General features: G+C 49.4%; 1 protein-coding gene across 2 annotated transcripts in view; it reads left to right on the plus strand.

Annotated features, from left to right (window-relative positions):
* Positions 1–15,647, plus strand: part of ADCK1 (aarF domain containing kinase 1) — a 129,955-nt gene that overhangs the window by 94,371 nt on the left and 19,937 nt on the right. For both annotated transcript variants that reach the window (XM_054024700.1, XM_054024701.1), the window contains 3 exons: positions 2,507–2,665; positions 8,951–9,109; positions 12,681–12,797. In XM_054024700.1, coding sequence (XP_053880675.1) covers positions 2,507–2,665; positions 8,951–9,109; positions 12,681–12,797 — 435 coding nt within the window. The remainder of the gene's footprint in view (positions 1–2,506; positions 2,666–8,950; positions 9,110–12,680; positions 12,798–15,647) is intronic.

Genomic DNA, 15,647 nt, shown 5'->3' on the forward strand with positions numbered 1-15,647 from the left:
AGGGGGATGTCAGAGGGAATGCCAACACCTGGTCACACACTCTCTCACTTGTCTGGGACATACAATAGCTGAGTGGCCTGCAGCAGAGGCAAGAGCGGCTGCCCTCTGTGATAGCACTGGACGGGGAAAGGACGTTTTCATGATGAATGAGGGAAGTTTGTTGAGCAGGGGGCCTGTGGCCCAGAGCTAATTGTGCTGCCACTTTATCTCATCCTCACACCTGCTCACGTGATGGCCCCGCTGCCAGTACATCTCTTCTCCCCACAGATCCTGGAGAGGTCATCAATCCTCTTTCTATGCCTGAGCTCTTCCCTGTGCTGCCCTAGCATGGAGTGTGCACGCATGCATGTGTGTGTGTATATCTGTGGTTTTCCGCCTGGACAAGCTCAGCTGGCCACTGTGGCTAGCCTGGATCTCCCTGTGCTGGGTGGTCACAGCAATTCAGGCTATTTATAAAAAGAGACCCTTCTGTCTGAGAGATTCCAGGGGAGCAGCTGTCTGTGCACCGTATTTAGTGGGAAACCACAAGCTCAGCGGGGGATATGTGCCTCACACCAGCCATTACTGCTGAGAGGAGCCTGTGCTGGTATTTTTATTTTCAGAGTGTATTCAATTCTGGCAAAAGTGGCTGGGCTGACAGCCCAGGGGACTAAAGAACTCTAAAACCACAGGACAGGCACCATCCAGGCAGGGCCAGTACAAATTTATCCCACGAACTGTCCTCCCAAATGTGCCTCAACACCAAATTCAGGCCACTTGACCCCCATCCTGTGTTTTAATGACTTGACCATGTTGCTTCAGTAATCAGACAGACCACTGATCTTGTCTGGTATGGCTGGAAGTATGATACTGGACCACTTTGCTTCCCAGAGCTATCCGGTCCCCCTCACAAGGGGTTAGTTCTTTAAAATAATCTGAAGTCAGAAACCCCAAATCCAGTGAATTATTGGGAAGTAAGAAAGGAAAAGAAAAAAAGAAACCTGATTATTTTCATCTGGAGAGAGGAATTTTGATAAGTCTGAATTGTGGACCCACTGTAATTAAAAAATACACAACTACTCATTTTTAAATGCAGTTGTTTTACTTTATCGGTTTTGCCGCCAGGACCAAAAGGAATAAAATAAATTAAAAAAAGGTGCCTTCCCAGTGAGGTGGCTGAAGCTCCCTTTGAATCCAATTGAAACCAGTAGTTTTAGTGGAAGATGCTGCGGGGAATGGAAGGGGGTTGCTATTCTCAGCAGCTGCATCAGGGAACCAGCCACTCCTGGGATAGTGGTTTTATCCCCCTTCTCCATCAGCATAAAGAATTTCTGTTTAACATGTTGCACGAAGGCCTGTTTAGAAGGGCTTTATTCATATTTAATTGGCAGCTTGCTGCAGTTCCCATCTTTAATTACTTTTTAAAAAGCAGGTTATAAAAATGTACGGGCACTCAGTTTTCACCTCCCACCCCCCAAATTATGTGCTCGTCCAATGTTCATATTAGTGCGAGCCAAGGACAGTGGAAAAAGAGGTTCGGCAAGTATCCCCCACCCAGCTCTGCTGATGCATCTCTGTCCTAAACTGAGACACCATCCCAGTACTGTTCCAAACCTGGTCTCCCTATACCCACAGACTTGATCAAATTCACTCCTGACCCACAGCTCATCTGGCTATTCCAATGCTGGGCCTCTCACGCATAGTGCTGCTAGACACGTCTCATCTGCCCCACCACATGCCCTGCTATCCTGTCTTGGGCCTTTCCTGAGACTGTCAGTCATTTGAATTTGGTGACTGAGAAAATGACCCTTGAAGAACTACCTGTGAGCTAAAAATATTTGAAATCCAGATCTATGGAAGTGCAAACAGTAGTTCAGTAACCCAACAGCCAAGCTAGCCGCCAGCCACAAATTAATAATGCATGGTGACATAGCTGGCTTTAACAAAGCACATGATAGTCTTCTGATATCCCTTCTATAATGTAAGCAGCACAGCACATGTGCTGCCAAGATATTCAGGATCTTATGATGTGCCATGTAGTGTAATGTTAAATAAAAATATAGAATTCTGTGTAAAAGGACAGATAGTTTGGCCCCTCACCCAGCATAACCAACTCCTGCCTGGTGCCCACTGTAATCACCCCACTCTGCACACAAACAGCTTGGGGTGACTGAAAGTCGTTGCCACCTGCTGCCTGTTCAATGTCTTGTGTGAAGGAACTGCTGGGTCACTGTCCAGTGCCTAGTGACACAGGTGTCCAGCTCACAATTGGCAGCATCACAATCGCAGCCCCCACTTTCTTGTTGGCAGTCTCCACAACGGTGTCAAGTACTGACTGGGCTCTAGAGGGACCCCATCAGGTCAGGGATGAGGCACGGGGTGGAATGGAAGGGATAAATGTGCAGAGCCACTACCCATGCTGTACCTGGTCTGTGGATCTAGGGTTTCAGTCTAGGAGGATTCCATATGGGACTGGCTCTGTGAATCCTTGCAAGCGTGCTCACTTCTCTTCCTCTTCTCCTGGCAGATCAAAGAGCTCTTTGTGAGTTTTGAGGACACTCCCCTGGGAGCAGCATCCCTGGCCCAGGTCCACAAGGCAGTGCTGCAGGATGGGAGGACAGTGGCAGTGAAAGTCCAGCACCCGAAGGTTCAGGCTCAGTGCTCCAAGGACATTTTGTTGATAGAGGTAAGCCAGAGCACCTTCCGTGCAAACATGCTGGGCCAGATTCACCCAGGTGGCAGACCAGCACTGATCTCTATGGGGGTATGAGCATAGTGGCCTGGGCCCTGTATCCCAAAATACTCTACAAAGATAAATGATGTGGTTAGAGGCTTACAAAAATAAAACACAAAATCAATGAGGGCTGCACTGTCAGGGATGAGATTGTGTAGATGGAGAGATTGGAGTCTAGTGCTGGATGGGCAGACAGGGGAGAAAGGGAGCTGGGGGGGAGGGGAAAAGGAAGAGAGCGAGGAAGTCTGTGAGAAAGACCTGAGTAAGTCCATGGAGGTTTCAGAAACAAGAGGCCAAGTTCTGAAATCCTTACACTGGCCCAACTCCAGTTAACTTAGGGATCTGGCCCAAAGAGGGCATTTTCACCCTGGATTCTGAAATGCATGAGGAGTAACTAGAGTTGTCTGATCATGGGGTTGAAGAGGTTGTGTTCTCCTGTGCATGTGAGAAGATGGGCAGTGGCATCCTGCACATGTAGGAGGCCAGAGAGCAGGACCTGGGCAGGCTGAGGAGCAGAGAGTTGCAATAGCCAAGGTGAGAAGAGGAGGAGGTAAGTGCCCCTGGCATGGTCAGACCTGCTCAGCCTGCAGGTTTCCTTGCAGTCAGGGCTGTAAAATTTACAATGAAAAAATCATTCCCTGTGACTGATTGCACCGTATTTCTGATTGCATCAGTCACTCGATGAGATCTCTTCTGCACTTTGCATGCAAGTTGCATAGAGGCTACCAGGATGATCATGGCATGCTTCGCTTAAGCCCAGGACCACATGGAAGAGGCTGAGTAGAGTCAGGGCAAGAGGAAGAACAAGAAAGATGACAAAGTGTGAGATTGGGACAAGAGGAAATTGTGCGTGAAGGATCCACGGTCTAGACCCATAAGTAGGTCTACACAGCCCATGGGAGCGAGTCTCCCAGCTTGGGTTGACAGACTTGGGTTAGAGGGGCTCACACTAGGGCTCTAAAAATAGCTGTGTAGACAGTGCTTTGAAGTTGCGGCTCCGGCTCTGAAGCCTGGGCCAGCGGGCTGTGTAGATATACCCAGCGGCACATTCTCTCCATTAACATAGGCTGTTACCAGCACATTCCCCAGTGTGTAGCTGTGAAGCGTTGGATTGGATTTCTTTTTGCTTGTTGTACTATTAGGAGACATTTAAATAAATACATTTACAATGATTCTTTCTTCTCTATTTTTAGAATAATCCCCTTGGGAAGCTTGAAACTAAAAAATCTATTTCCTTCCTGAAATTTATTATTCTCCTTCCTGTTCACATACTCTGGTTTGTCCTAGTAGGGATGCCAGCAAGCATCTGTTATGTATGCACTTACGTTATTGTAGGGTCACTTGTGAGTGCTAGGCTGCATGCACTTGTTACTGTACAGTTGCTCATGAATGCTCCCTGCATATATTGTCTTGTTTTTGAAAGGTCTTCGGTAAGTGCTGGTCTGCACACATTGGCTTGTTATTATTGTAGGGTCCTTTGTGTGTGCAGGGCCTTTGCACTGGTTTTTTTCAGACTCTATTTAGAGCCATGCTGATTTACATCCTCTGAGGATCTGGCCATTTAAGAATTACACAGACTTTGCAACTAGATAGGAGGTCGCATTTAGGACCGTTTAAATACTGATTGATACAGTCTTCTACGGAGAGTGATGAGAGAGAATCAGAAAAGCTAGATAGAAAATTTACGATTTAACTGCCTTTATTTGCAGGTTTCATAGCATCATTGCTGACTCTTTAAAAATCAGGACAGCACCTGATAAATCCAGAGGGAGATACCAATCAACTCTCTCTACGTCAGTAGTTCTCAAACTGGGGCCGCCGCTTGTGTAGGGAAAGCTCCTGGTGGGCCGGGCCGGTTTGTTTGCCTGCTGGGTCCACAGGTTCGGCCGATCGCGGCTCCCACTGTCTGCTCCGGGCCAATGGGGGCTGTGGGAAGCGCCAGCCAGCAAACCCCTTGTCCCGCGCCGCTTCCCGCAGCCCCCATTGGCCTGGAGCAGTGAACCACGGCCAGTGGGAGCCGCGATCGGCCGAACCTGTGGACCCGGCAGGTAAACAAACCGGCTCAGCCCGCCAGGGGCTTTCCCTACACAAGTGGCAGCCCCAGTTTGAGAATCACTGCCCTACATCCACCCTGTGATGGGTTGGGTCACAGAAATCCCCTTGGGACTGCCACCTGATGTGCTGAGACTACCTCTGAGCCCGTTTTTCCTGGCAGCTTGGGACTTCAGTACCCTGTCTTGCTGAGCCAGACACGCGAGCCTGCTGCAAACACAGACCCAGGTCTGAACCACATCCCCCAGAAGCTGCAGACATAACTGAAAACGGCTTAGAAAGTGCTCCTGTCTCTAGCACGCAGACACCCAGCTCCCAACGGGATCCAAGCCCCAAATGAATCTGTTTTACTCATTATATAGCTTATACGGAGTAAACTCATAAATTGTTTGCCCTCTATAACGCTGATTGATAGAGAGAAATGCACATTTGTTTGCTCCCCCAGGTGGTATTTACTTGTTCTGGGTTATTTAATAAAAGTGATTTTATTAAGTATAATAAGTAGGATTTAAGTGGTTCCAAGTAATAACAGACAGAACAAAGTAAATTACCAAGCAAAATAAAACAAAAACACGCAAGTCTAAGCCTAATACAGTAGGAAACTGAATACAGGTAAATCTCACCCTCAGAGATGTTCCAATAAGCATCTTTCACAGCCTAGACTCCTTTCTAGTCTGGGCCCAATCCTTTTCCCTGGTAAAGTCTTTGTTCCAGCTCAGATGTGGCTAGGGGATTTCTCATGACTCCCCTCTTTGTTCTGTTCCACCCCCTTATATACCTTTGGCACAAGGCAGGAATCTTTTGTCTCGTTGGGTCCCCACCCCTCCTAAATGGAAAAGCACCAGGTTTAAGATGGATTCCAGCACCAGGTGACATGGTGTCCTGTGAGACCCCAAGCCTTCATTCTTCCCAGCCTGACTCACAGGAAGGCTTGCAAGTAAACAGCCATCTACAGTCAATAGTCCTAGTTGATGGGAGCCATCAAGATTCTAAACTACCATTAATGGCCCACACTTTACATAACTACAGTAGGACCTCAGAGTTATATTTTATATTCCTAGTTTCAGATACAAGAATGATGCATTCATACAAATAGGATGACCACATGCAGCAGATTATAAGCTTTGTAATGATACCTTACAAGAGATCTTTTGCACGAAGCCTATTCCAGTTACATTATATTCACACTCATTAGTATATTTTCATAAAATGATATGGAGTGCAACGTCACACACCCTTATTCCAGGACTGTATTCTAGACAGCTCTTGAAAAGGGCCAGACAAATTGCTATTAAGTATGTCCCTGTTAATTTTAAAGTCATTAAATAGATTTGAATCATTATTTTAAAATGCAGAAAACAGCGTATAAATGTTCTGATCACAAGCATCAGTGCAGTAATCCTGCAGCCCTGGAAAGTTTTTGTGCACATGTACATGGAGATCACTGGTTACATTTCATTTGGGTGACATAAATTTGAGAGGATTTATGCCCCCAGACATAATGGGAGAAAATCATTCAATAAGATCTGAAACCCAGTGATTACATTTTTAAAAGGACACCGTGGACTGAGTTTAGGACTGACATTTAGATAAGAGAAGTTGGAGGGGGATGTGAATAAATGGTTTCACACAGCTGAACAGGAGCAGAAATGGTTTATAAATTTATTTTTGTTTTACATTTCAATGGTAGTTGCCTTTCTATGTGCATTGCAAACATTCCCACTGCAGTGCAGGAAACCCTAACTCACAATGTTGAGCCAGGAAGTGAAACAGTCTAGATTCACCCACAGACGGGTCTATTTTCATTTTCCTGGCTTAGTGAAGAACAAAACAGATGGTATAAACCATGCAAAATGAATTACTTTTTAAAAAGTCTTTCCGTTTTAGGACTCTCAGGTGGCTTGAATAACAAACTGAATGATTTTTTTTTTTTTTTTTTTTAAGATATGGGTCCAGAGCCTCAGCTGCTGTCAGCTGGCCACTGAAATCAGTAGAGCTGCAGCAATTTACACAGCTTTACTTGAGTTTTATGCTGACTGTGTCCCTTAACTGAACACAGGAATTTTTTGTGAGAACATTTTATAACTAGGATTATGCCACCAAATGCAGTCTCATGTATTTGAAGAACCATCTTGCTGGGCCATCCTCTATTTCCTGTAGGAAGGACTGTCCATCATTTGCCCCCCTAGATTTCCTCTTTCTGATCTTGCACTTTATTAAGTATTTCTGTAAACAGAAATGTCCATTAAATATTTAAGTTAAGATTTGCAAAGTCACCTAAGAAGTCCGACTGCCCAGAAAACTATTCATTTTAATGGGAACTGGGTATCCAGATCCCTTAGGCAGCATTGCCAATTTCAGTCTGAAAGGTTAATAAGTCAAAACCCCAGGACAGCTGAGGGTGGGCCCTGACCCTCGTAAAGAGTGTTTTTTGCAAGGGCTGCAGCCTTCTATCTGTAAAGAAAATTGGCCTTCATTTCTGAACTGCCCAGTGGCATTTTCCTGTGTCAGCGAAGTTCTTGCTTAGCAGCGTAAGGAGTAACGTAAAGGTGACAGGCCTTATTTTAGATGTTCCTATTTCACATTAGCTGAAGGCCATTAAATGAAACTGAACAGTGACTCATCTAATCACAGGAATCAGACATTCAAAAAAGACCTTGCGGGTCACTTAGTCTGACCCCTTCAGGGGCCAGCATGATCACACCATACAGCCTATCCTCCAGGGCTTTGCCTTGTCTAGTTTTAAATGCACCATGCAGTGGGGCTCCTACTGCTTCCCTTGGGTGGCTTTTTCTACTATTTAACAGCTCAGCAGGCATGTTGGTCACAGCTAGTGGGGGTGCAGCAGACCAGACCTTGTCTTCCAGGAGAAGGCAATTGCATTGCCCTGTTGCACCATGACAGTGCATTAGCCCCAAAGATATTTGGAGAGGTTTGGTTTTTTTGGTCCTCAGGCAATGTGGGACAAAGCAAGTTTGCCCTGTGACAACAGTAGGGTTACCATATTTTGAGTGTCCAAAAAGAGGACACTCCATGGGGTCCTGCCCCCAGCCCCGCCCACACTCCCGCCCCAACTCCACCCCTTCCCCTGCTTCCCGCGCACATTTGATTTGCGGGAAGCCTGAAGCAGGCAGCAGGTAAGCTGTGGGGGTAGGAGGCACGGCCCAGTCTGGCCCCCCCAACCGAGCGGCTTCCTCCGGCGGCCGGCCCCGGCCCCAGCCCCAGCGTCTCTAGCCTGGCTTGGCTCGGGCCCTGGGGTGCCGGCCCCGGGCCAGCCCCCGGCCGAGCACCCCCAGGCCAGCACTGCCAGCCCCCAGCCCCCGTCCCGGCACCCCCGTCCCGGCACCCCTGGCCCAGCACCCCCGGCCCGGGCCCCCGGCCCAGCATTGCCGGCCCCAGGCCAGCACCCCCGGCGCCCGGCCCCGGGTCCCGGCCCAGCACCCCTGGCCCGGCCCCGGGCCCCAGCCCAGCACCCCCGGCCCCACACCACCAGCCCTGGCCCCGGGCCCAGCACTCCCGGCCCAGCACTCCCGGCCCGGGCCGGCCCAGCACTCCCGGCCCGGGCCGGCCCAGCACTCCCGGCCCGGGCCGGCCCAGCATTGCCGGCCCCGGCCCAGCCCCGGCCCCCAGGCCAGAGCCCCCGGGCCAGCACCCCCGGCGCCCGGCCTGGCCCCGCACCCCCAGGCCCGGCCCGGCCCCGCACCCCCGGGCCCCAGGCCAGCCCCCGGCCAAGCACCCCTGGCCCGGCCCCCAGCCCAGCACCTAGCGGCGCCGGCCCCTCTCTATTTTCCCGGACATGTTCGGCTTTTTGGGATTTCCCCCTGGATGGGGATTTGAGGCCCAAAAAGCCGGACATGTCCGGGAAAATCCGGATGTATGGTAACCCTAGACAACCGAGGTGGGTAGGGGAGAGCCATTCCGTAGTGAATACACCTGCAGCTAGTGTGTGGGAGAGATGTGAGTGTATTTCTGTGACTCGTTCTTTCCCTTGCCAGGTTCGGAGCACTGAAGGTGGGAGCTGTATTCAGCCTCAGTTAAGAGCAAGGGGCTCCTGACTGTAGAGAAAAGAGGCCAGGCGCAGCTCCGGGTGCAGGGGGCTGTGCATTGCTGCCTGGTCCTGTAATGCTGCTTGTTGAGCAGCTCGGGAGCAGTGGTGCAGCTGATCCATCACTTTCTTGATTTCAGATTCTCCTGCTGACCGTGAAGCAGATCTTCCCAGACTTTGAGTTCATGTGGCTGGTGGATGAAGCTAAGAAGAATTTGCCCCTGGAGTTGGACTTCCTCAATGAGGGGAGGAATGCAGAAAAGGTGGCCCACATGCTCAAGGACTTTGACTTCCTGAAGGTAGGTGAGTGCGTGCATGTCACACGTGTGTGTGCGCTAATTTATGTGCATGCACAGGCAGGAGTCAGGAATGGCACATCAGCTCAGTGCGGGAGGACAATGATGTATAGCAACAATCTTCTGTTTTGAAGTGAATGTAATGCTGGTGATGGTGCTGGATCACCAGTGCTGGAGACTGATGGCCTGATCAGGCCCATCAATGTGGAGGAACTAGGTGGAGTGAGGGGAGTTCAGTCCTCATGGCCCATTCAATGCTGGGCTTCTCGCTGAGACTGGCTAGGAATTGAGCTGAGACTCTCCAACTCATTTTCATACTGCAAGCCACTGAACACCTGGCAGATGGTAACAGCTTTCTGTCACTACCGCTCTGGGCTGGTTCAAAATTTGGACTTGGGGATGAAAGTCCCTGTACCCTGTGACTCATCGTCTCTGAGCCATCCAGCCCTGCCCTCATCTGGGTTAGATTGTCTCCTCCTGGGCCAGGGAGATTGATTCCATCAGGTCTTCGCCTTGTCGTGAGCACTGTGAATTTGCGATTAGCTGCTGGGCCATCCGATGGCACCTTTCCTGGGTTTCCTCTGAAGCAAGGGCTAGAAATGGAGTTCAAACAGAAGAGCTGGGCTGTAACTAATGAAGTCGGGGGTGGGGCAGGTATGTTGAGCGAGAGAGCCCATGCATATTGCAGTGGGAGGAAGGACACTTCCCCCTCAATCCACCCCCACTGCACACAGACACCCTCCTCACCCAGTGCGCATACACAACCCCTCTCCATGTGTGCACATCCATAGCCAAACACACAGCTCCCCTATGCATACACTCTGCCCACCCTATGTACTGATGCACAGCTACAGCGACACACACATCTGTCTCCTCAAAAACCAACACACTCATCTGCCCACATGCATACCTACATAGTCCTCTCATGCTCATCACCATATAGACAGCCATGTGAGTATGTGCATACGCCCACAGGTCCCCGACTGAAATGCTCAGGAGTGTGCACAAATTCACCCCACATACACACACTGAAACTTGCATGCACAACGCCCATCCTCATGCTTCCACATGTGCATATAAACACACCTAGGCATATGCACACTCAGAAACTGGCATGCAAATCCGTTTGCACACACACAAAGACGTACGAACAAATGCACTCACATGACACAAGCACGTATGCATCAACACAATTCTTTCCCTTTGCCTTTCACTTCCTGGTGAAAGTGACAGATGCCCAAGACCATGTGAGTTTTCATCAGGTTTTGCAGGGTGTTGCTTCCCTTGTCCCTCCTGCCTGTCCTGTGATTTCTCATATCCTGACAGTGGGCATGGAATGATCCTTTTGGAGCTCAGTGGCACCATATGACTGCCTTTCCCTAAGCACAGTTACAACCCAGTGGGACGTTGGGGTGGCAGGAGGCCAAGGACCAACAATTCTGCTGAGGAGATGCTTATCAAAAGTGATGCATCTTGGAGAGCTGTGTCCGCGCTGTTGTAAGTAGGATATTATGGAATAAATCCCCATGGAGATAGCCAATCAGGTCCTCGTGGTTTAAAGAGCTGTCAGGATGCTTACACAGGTAACAATAACAAATGGCTGCGAGATGGCTAAATAATGGATCCTCCCATCTGACCTGCCGATTCTGAGAAGTGTTCATCAACACGTAGGCAACAGGAGATTTGGGCTCCTGTATCATTAATTTTCCTAAACACACAACTAAGCTAGGGAGTGGATTTTTTGCTGAGAACCCAGCTGAGCTTTTAAAGCCAGAGATAAATTGTTTCCATGCACTGGCATTACAGCCAAACATCTGTGAGTAATTCAAGAATCACCAAAGACTTTGCCTCGCATCTCCAAATGCTTGTATGGGGCTTAGTAACCCTCCTAACCCTCCACTGTAAATCTCAAGATAGGGATGAGTGTCAGCTTGGAATTGAAATCCTCTAAAGCCATTGGGATCAGTGTGTTTAGGAGCTAGTGCTCCAGGTAACTGCAGGAGCTGGGGAACCTGTTAATTTTGGAGTCTGTGTTCAGTGGCTGTGGGGCTTTTAACTTCCTGACAAGTTTCAAAATAATAAAAGTCCAGATGGGATGGATCTAGGGGAGACCTTGGGTAAGTGCACTTGCCTTTCATGTTGGACATATGGCCGCAAATCACAGGCAGCTAATACATGAAGGTTGTAGGGAGCATTGCCCAGCATGACTGTGGGGCCCTGGAAGAGTTGGGTGTAAGGGACCCGGGCTAGAATAGCAGGGGCTGCTAGGGGACAGGATTGAGGTGTGATAGGCATAGGACTGGAATAGCAGGGCAGGCTGCAGGTCAGGAGTGAGGGGCATTCATGGAGCTGTGAGGAGAACAAGAACTGGAGTTCTGGAGGGCAGCAGGTGAGGTTGAAGGCACTGTCACTAACCACAGCCCCTCAGAACTGAAGTTATAAAACAAATGCAGCCAGCTTAGGGGTTGTGATGAGCTACAGTGGCCTGGCTGGTTCCCCTGGCCTCATTCATATGAGGTGGGCAACACTGCTTCCCTCTCCCAGGCTTGCCTCAGGGTCACAGACCCTTGCTGTGGGATTAGTGAGCCCACTCCGTAGCATAGCACATTCGCTGAGCTAAGGTGGCTCTAGCTTAGCCCTGCTAACAGAGGGTGCCATGAGGTGAAGCTCTGTCTAGTGGGAGCATTAGCAATCTGGCTCACTTGTCAACAGCAGGAGTCTCAGCCTGCACTGAATGTGGTAGGAGGTGCAAGCTGGTGCTTATGAAAAAGGAGCCAAGTTTGTTTAGGACTCCGGTTTTGCTGAGTCTCTGTGCAACACTGGGGCCAGTTACTCCACCTCTTCGTACCTCACTCAGTCCAATTTACTGCAGCTTGAGCAGAAAGCGCTGTGATATTTTGTGGTTGTGTGACAGTGTCACATTTGCAATGAGATGCCTACAGGTCTCCCAGGGTTTCCGTGACAAATCCCTTATTTGTGAGGCTTAATTTTTCTCCCATTTCAATTGCTGACAGCTTGAAGTGCATGGGGCTTGTCTGCCTGGGTCCACTGGTGTTCCAAAGGGCACCTTCGAGATACCAATGATGATTACTTATCATTTATAGAGCTCTGTGCACAGTGCACAACAAATACGAACCAGGGTTCTTGCCTGGAGGAACCGACAATGTGACTCAGATGCATGCAACAGGTAATAGTTAGAAGCCTGACCCTGAGAAGGGCTGAGCGTCTAACAACACCCACGGACACCAGTGGATGTCACAAGTGCTCAGTGCCTTGGAGAGTCAGGCCTTAAATGTGGACAGGAGGTGGAGTTGCTGAGACCATTGTGCTGTGGGGAGAGGCCTGTGGTCTCCAGTGCTTTTCACCAGGATTAAATGCAGTTAAAGTAACCAAAGAAAAGCATACATGTGGGTGGATGTGGTGGCATCCCTTCTTGCAAATAGGGAGAGAACATGGGTTCTTTTCACCTCCACTATAAAGTTCCTTTCTTCCTTCCCCTTTTCCTCACTGGTGCATGACTCCCTTGCTGTTGCTGTCCCATGATTTGGCCTAACGCTCCATCATCCCATTCCAGGTCCCTAGGATCTACTGGGAGCTGTCAACCAGGCGCGTCCTTCTCATGGAGTTTGTGGAAGGCGGGCAGGTGAATGACAGGGCCTATATGGAGAGGAACAGCATCGACGTCAATGAGGTAAATTGTCACCCATCTCTGAGGTCGGACACTGAGGGTGTTGCATAGAGATAGAAATGGTGATGTTATTAGACGTGGTATCACTGAGACTGATTGTCCATGAAGGACCAAAAAGGGAGGACACGCACATAAATAGAACAGCATCTGTAGTGATACATCTGAGAGAGAACTCTCAATTCTTGTGCTTCAGGGCGTAAGAGATGACCACTTGCTGGGATCAGAAAGGTCCTCCCTGCAACCCATCTACCCTGTAGGATTGCAGAGTTGTATGGATTGACTAGAGGGAGTTCACATCTTTCTCTGCAGCCTGTGCTGTGGTTTGTTGTAGGAGACAGGACACTGGGTATCTTGCTCATATAATAAGTGGACTGTTGGTTTGTTCCATGATGGCAATTCATGTTATCCTAGGAAACAGGGTCACCTTCTGACACAGCATCCTTCCTCTTCTGCATTTTGGCAGAACTTTAACCTTCTTTAAAGTGGGGTGCTGGTAGAACTTTCGCCTTTAAGTTGCAACATTGTTGGAATTTAGCTTACATCCCTAATAATTTTTAAGGGTCTCTGCTTGGCTTCAGATAGCATCTTTTGAAAGAGCCATACAACCGAGGTCATAGCAGATCATGGTTATTAAAGAGTTTGCAAGAGTCACAGTGTTAACCTTGGTGTGCTGCCCAGATTTCAATTGGTCATTATATTCTGCTTCCCTAAATCTCCTTCTCTAGTTCCCTCTGTGGTTGAAACTGAGTACAGTTTTCCTCTTCACTTCCTGTCCTAAACAGTTGTATAATGTTGCTATACACTATTAAACAGTTGCCGTGTTTCATCCCAGAGGTGGCAGCATTTCAGTGATGGGTGAAGTGTTTTCTGTGTATAGCATGAAGTTGATAAAGCATTTTGGGTTCCTTGACATGAAAGGGACTGGAGAAAAGCAAGATATTATCTCCTGAAAGGGCTGAGAACAGGCCTGGGGGAAGGTTTTTGAGCCATTGAACGATGTTTCAACCCTCCCTTCCCAATCTGTGAGTGTTGATTGAGTCAGTGCTGCCAGCCTTTTCCCCTGTGCGCTATTGATGAGCCTCAAAGCACCACTTGGTTGACTAGCTATCAAAGAGCTACAGCATAAAATCAATTGTACTTAATCTGTCCCTCCGCTCGGCTCTGAAATCTGGACGCCTCATCCCTCCCCTCCCTTTTTATCCGTGGCAGAGTTCACTCACCGTCAATTAAGGATGTTCCAAAGAACAGCTGGGGGAAGGGAACTGTGTGTGTGGTAGCCCCTTCCAGGCTAGCAAGTTGTCTGTGTTCCCTCAACTGTCCCCAGAAGGCATCAGACACCTCCCTGACTACCTAGGCACACAGAGTTGTCAGGGAAGCATTGGGCAGGTGGGGACCAGGACTAGTGTCTCCCTACCCCTCCCAGCTGATCTGCATTTCACCTGTTCCTTTACATTATAGCAAGCTGAGCCAATGAGAGGCAACAGTCTCTTGCCCAATAAAGGGAGGCAGCTGCCTTCTGAAACATGTCTGCTGGGGAGTTCAGTTGGGAAAGCACGAGGAACAAAACAAGGTAACCTTGATGCTGAATTGGAGAGGAGGCACGCCCCTCCCAGCCCTAGGCTTCTTGTCATGTCGGACAAGCCAAGGTCAAGTGCAGAGTACTTTGTATTTTCCCTGCAAAATGCTGGTCAGGCCCCCGTTTTTATTCAGAGAGCTTCCTCACCTAGCTCACCCTGGCAGCTGACGGCGTAGTCTCTCACTCACTTACACACAGGTTCTTTGCATGGCACATGCAACTGGCTGAGACAGTGGAGCCTCTCTAATAGCACTTGCTCCCAAGCGCAGGGCTCCCCTGTGGGAGCTGCAGTTCAGGCCCTTAGTCTTGCCATGCACGTTTGCATCCCTAGGCTGTGTCACGGGGTTCACTCACCATAGGTGCATCTCCTTGTGGCCAGGCGTGGTGTAGCGGCTGTCTCTCCTATGGCACCCACTGCCAACGGTCGCTCCGTCGGTGAGTTGGTCTCTCTTCCTGCAGCTTGGCCTTCCAGCCAGGTAGTGGTTTAGTCCACCCCTTCCAGGATAACAGAGTCCAATCAAACTATAGTCCAATGACCTTATAGTATGTATTCCCTCTGTCTCTGGGCTCTGTGGTCCTTACTCTCTGGGGGGTTCCCTCTACTCTTGGTTCCTGCCAAGAAACCCGGTAGTTGACAGCAAGGTCTACTCTCTCAGACTTCTTGCTGCCTCCCTGGATGGCTTCTTACTTCTTCTATCCCCCCAAGAGTGAGTGGAGACCCTCTCCTGGCAGCCCCTTTCTATTACAAACTTCTCGGCTTTATAATCACCACTCAGCCCCTCCCCAGCTGGCCTTCATTATCAGTTCAACCTAGCTTTCTCTGTCCCTCTCTCTTGCAAGTGCTGCCAGATATGTTAATTGGCCTCTCATGTCCACGTTAACCCCTTCTGGGCCTGTGTGGGGTACGTGCCCCATCACAGGCTGGTTGAGGCCTGTATCCCAACCCTACAGCATGGGGATGTCTCATCAGCAGTGGGCACAGCACACACATTGCCTTTCTTGTGTAGGCTTTGCTACAGGGAAGTTGTCTTGTGTTTACCAAGCTAAATGCATCTGTGACTAGCTCTGTGATATGTCTGGTCTGTGAAGAGCCGTCCCAGTGTGATTCACAAGGTGCTGATGGTTCACTGACTTTGCAGTCAAGGGAGACTAACAGAGCCCGGTCCCCAGCAGATCCCCCACCCACCTCCATTCACCTTAACCCAGTGGGGACTTTGCAGCCTTGCTTTGATCAACCACATAATCAGGCTAGTTCAACAGTTTGTTCCAGACAGGAG

Source organism: Malaclemys terrapin, chromosome 4 (genome assembly GCF_027887155.1).
Source record: "Malaclemys terrapin pileata isolate rMalTer1 chromosome 4, rMalTer1.hap1, whole genome shotgun sequence".
NCBI lineage: Eukaryota > Metazoa > Chordata > Testudines > Emydidae > Malaclemys > Malaclemys terrapin.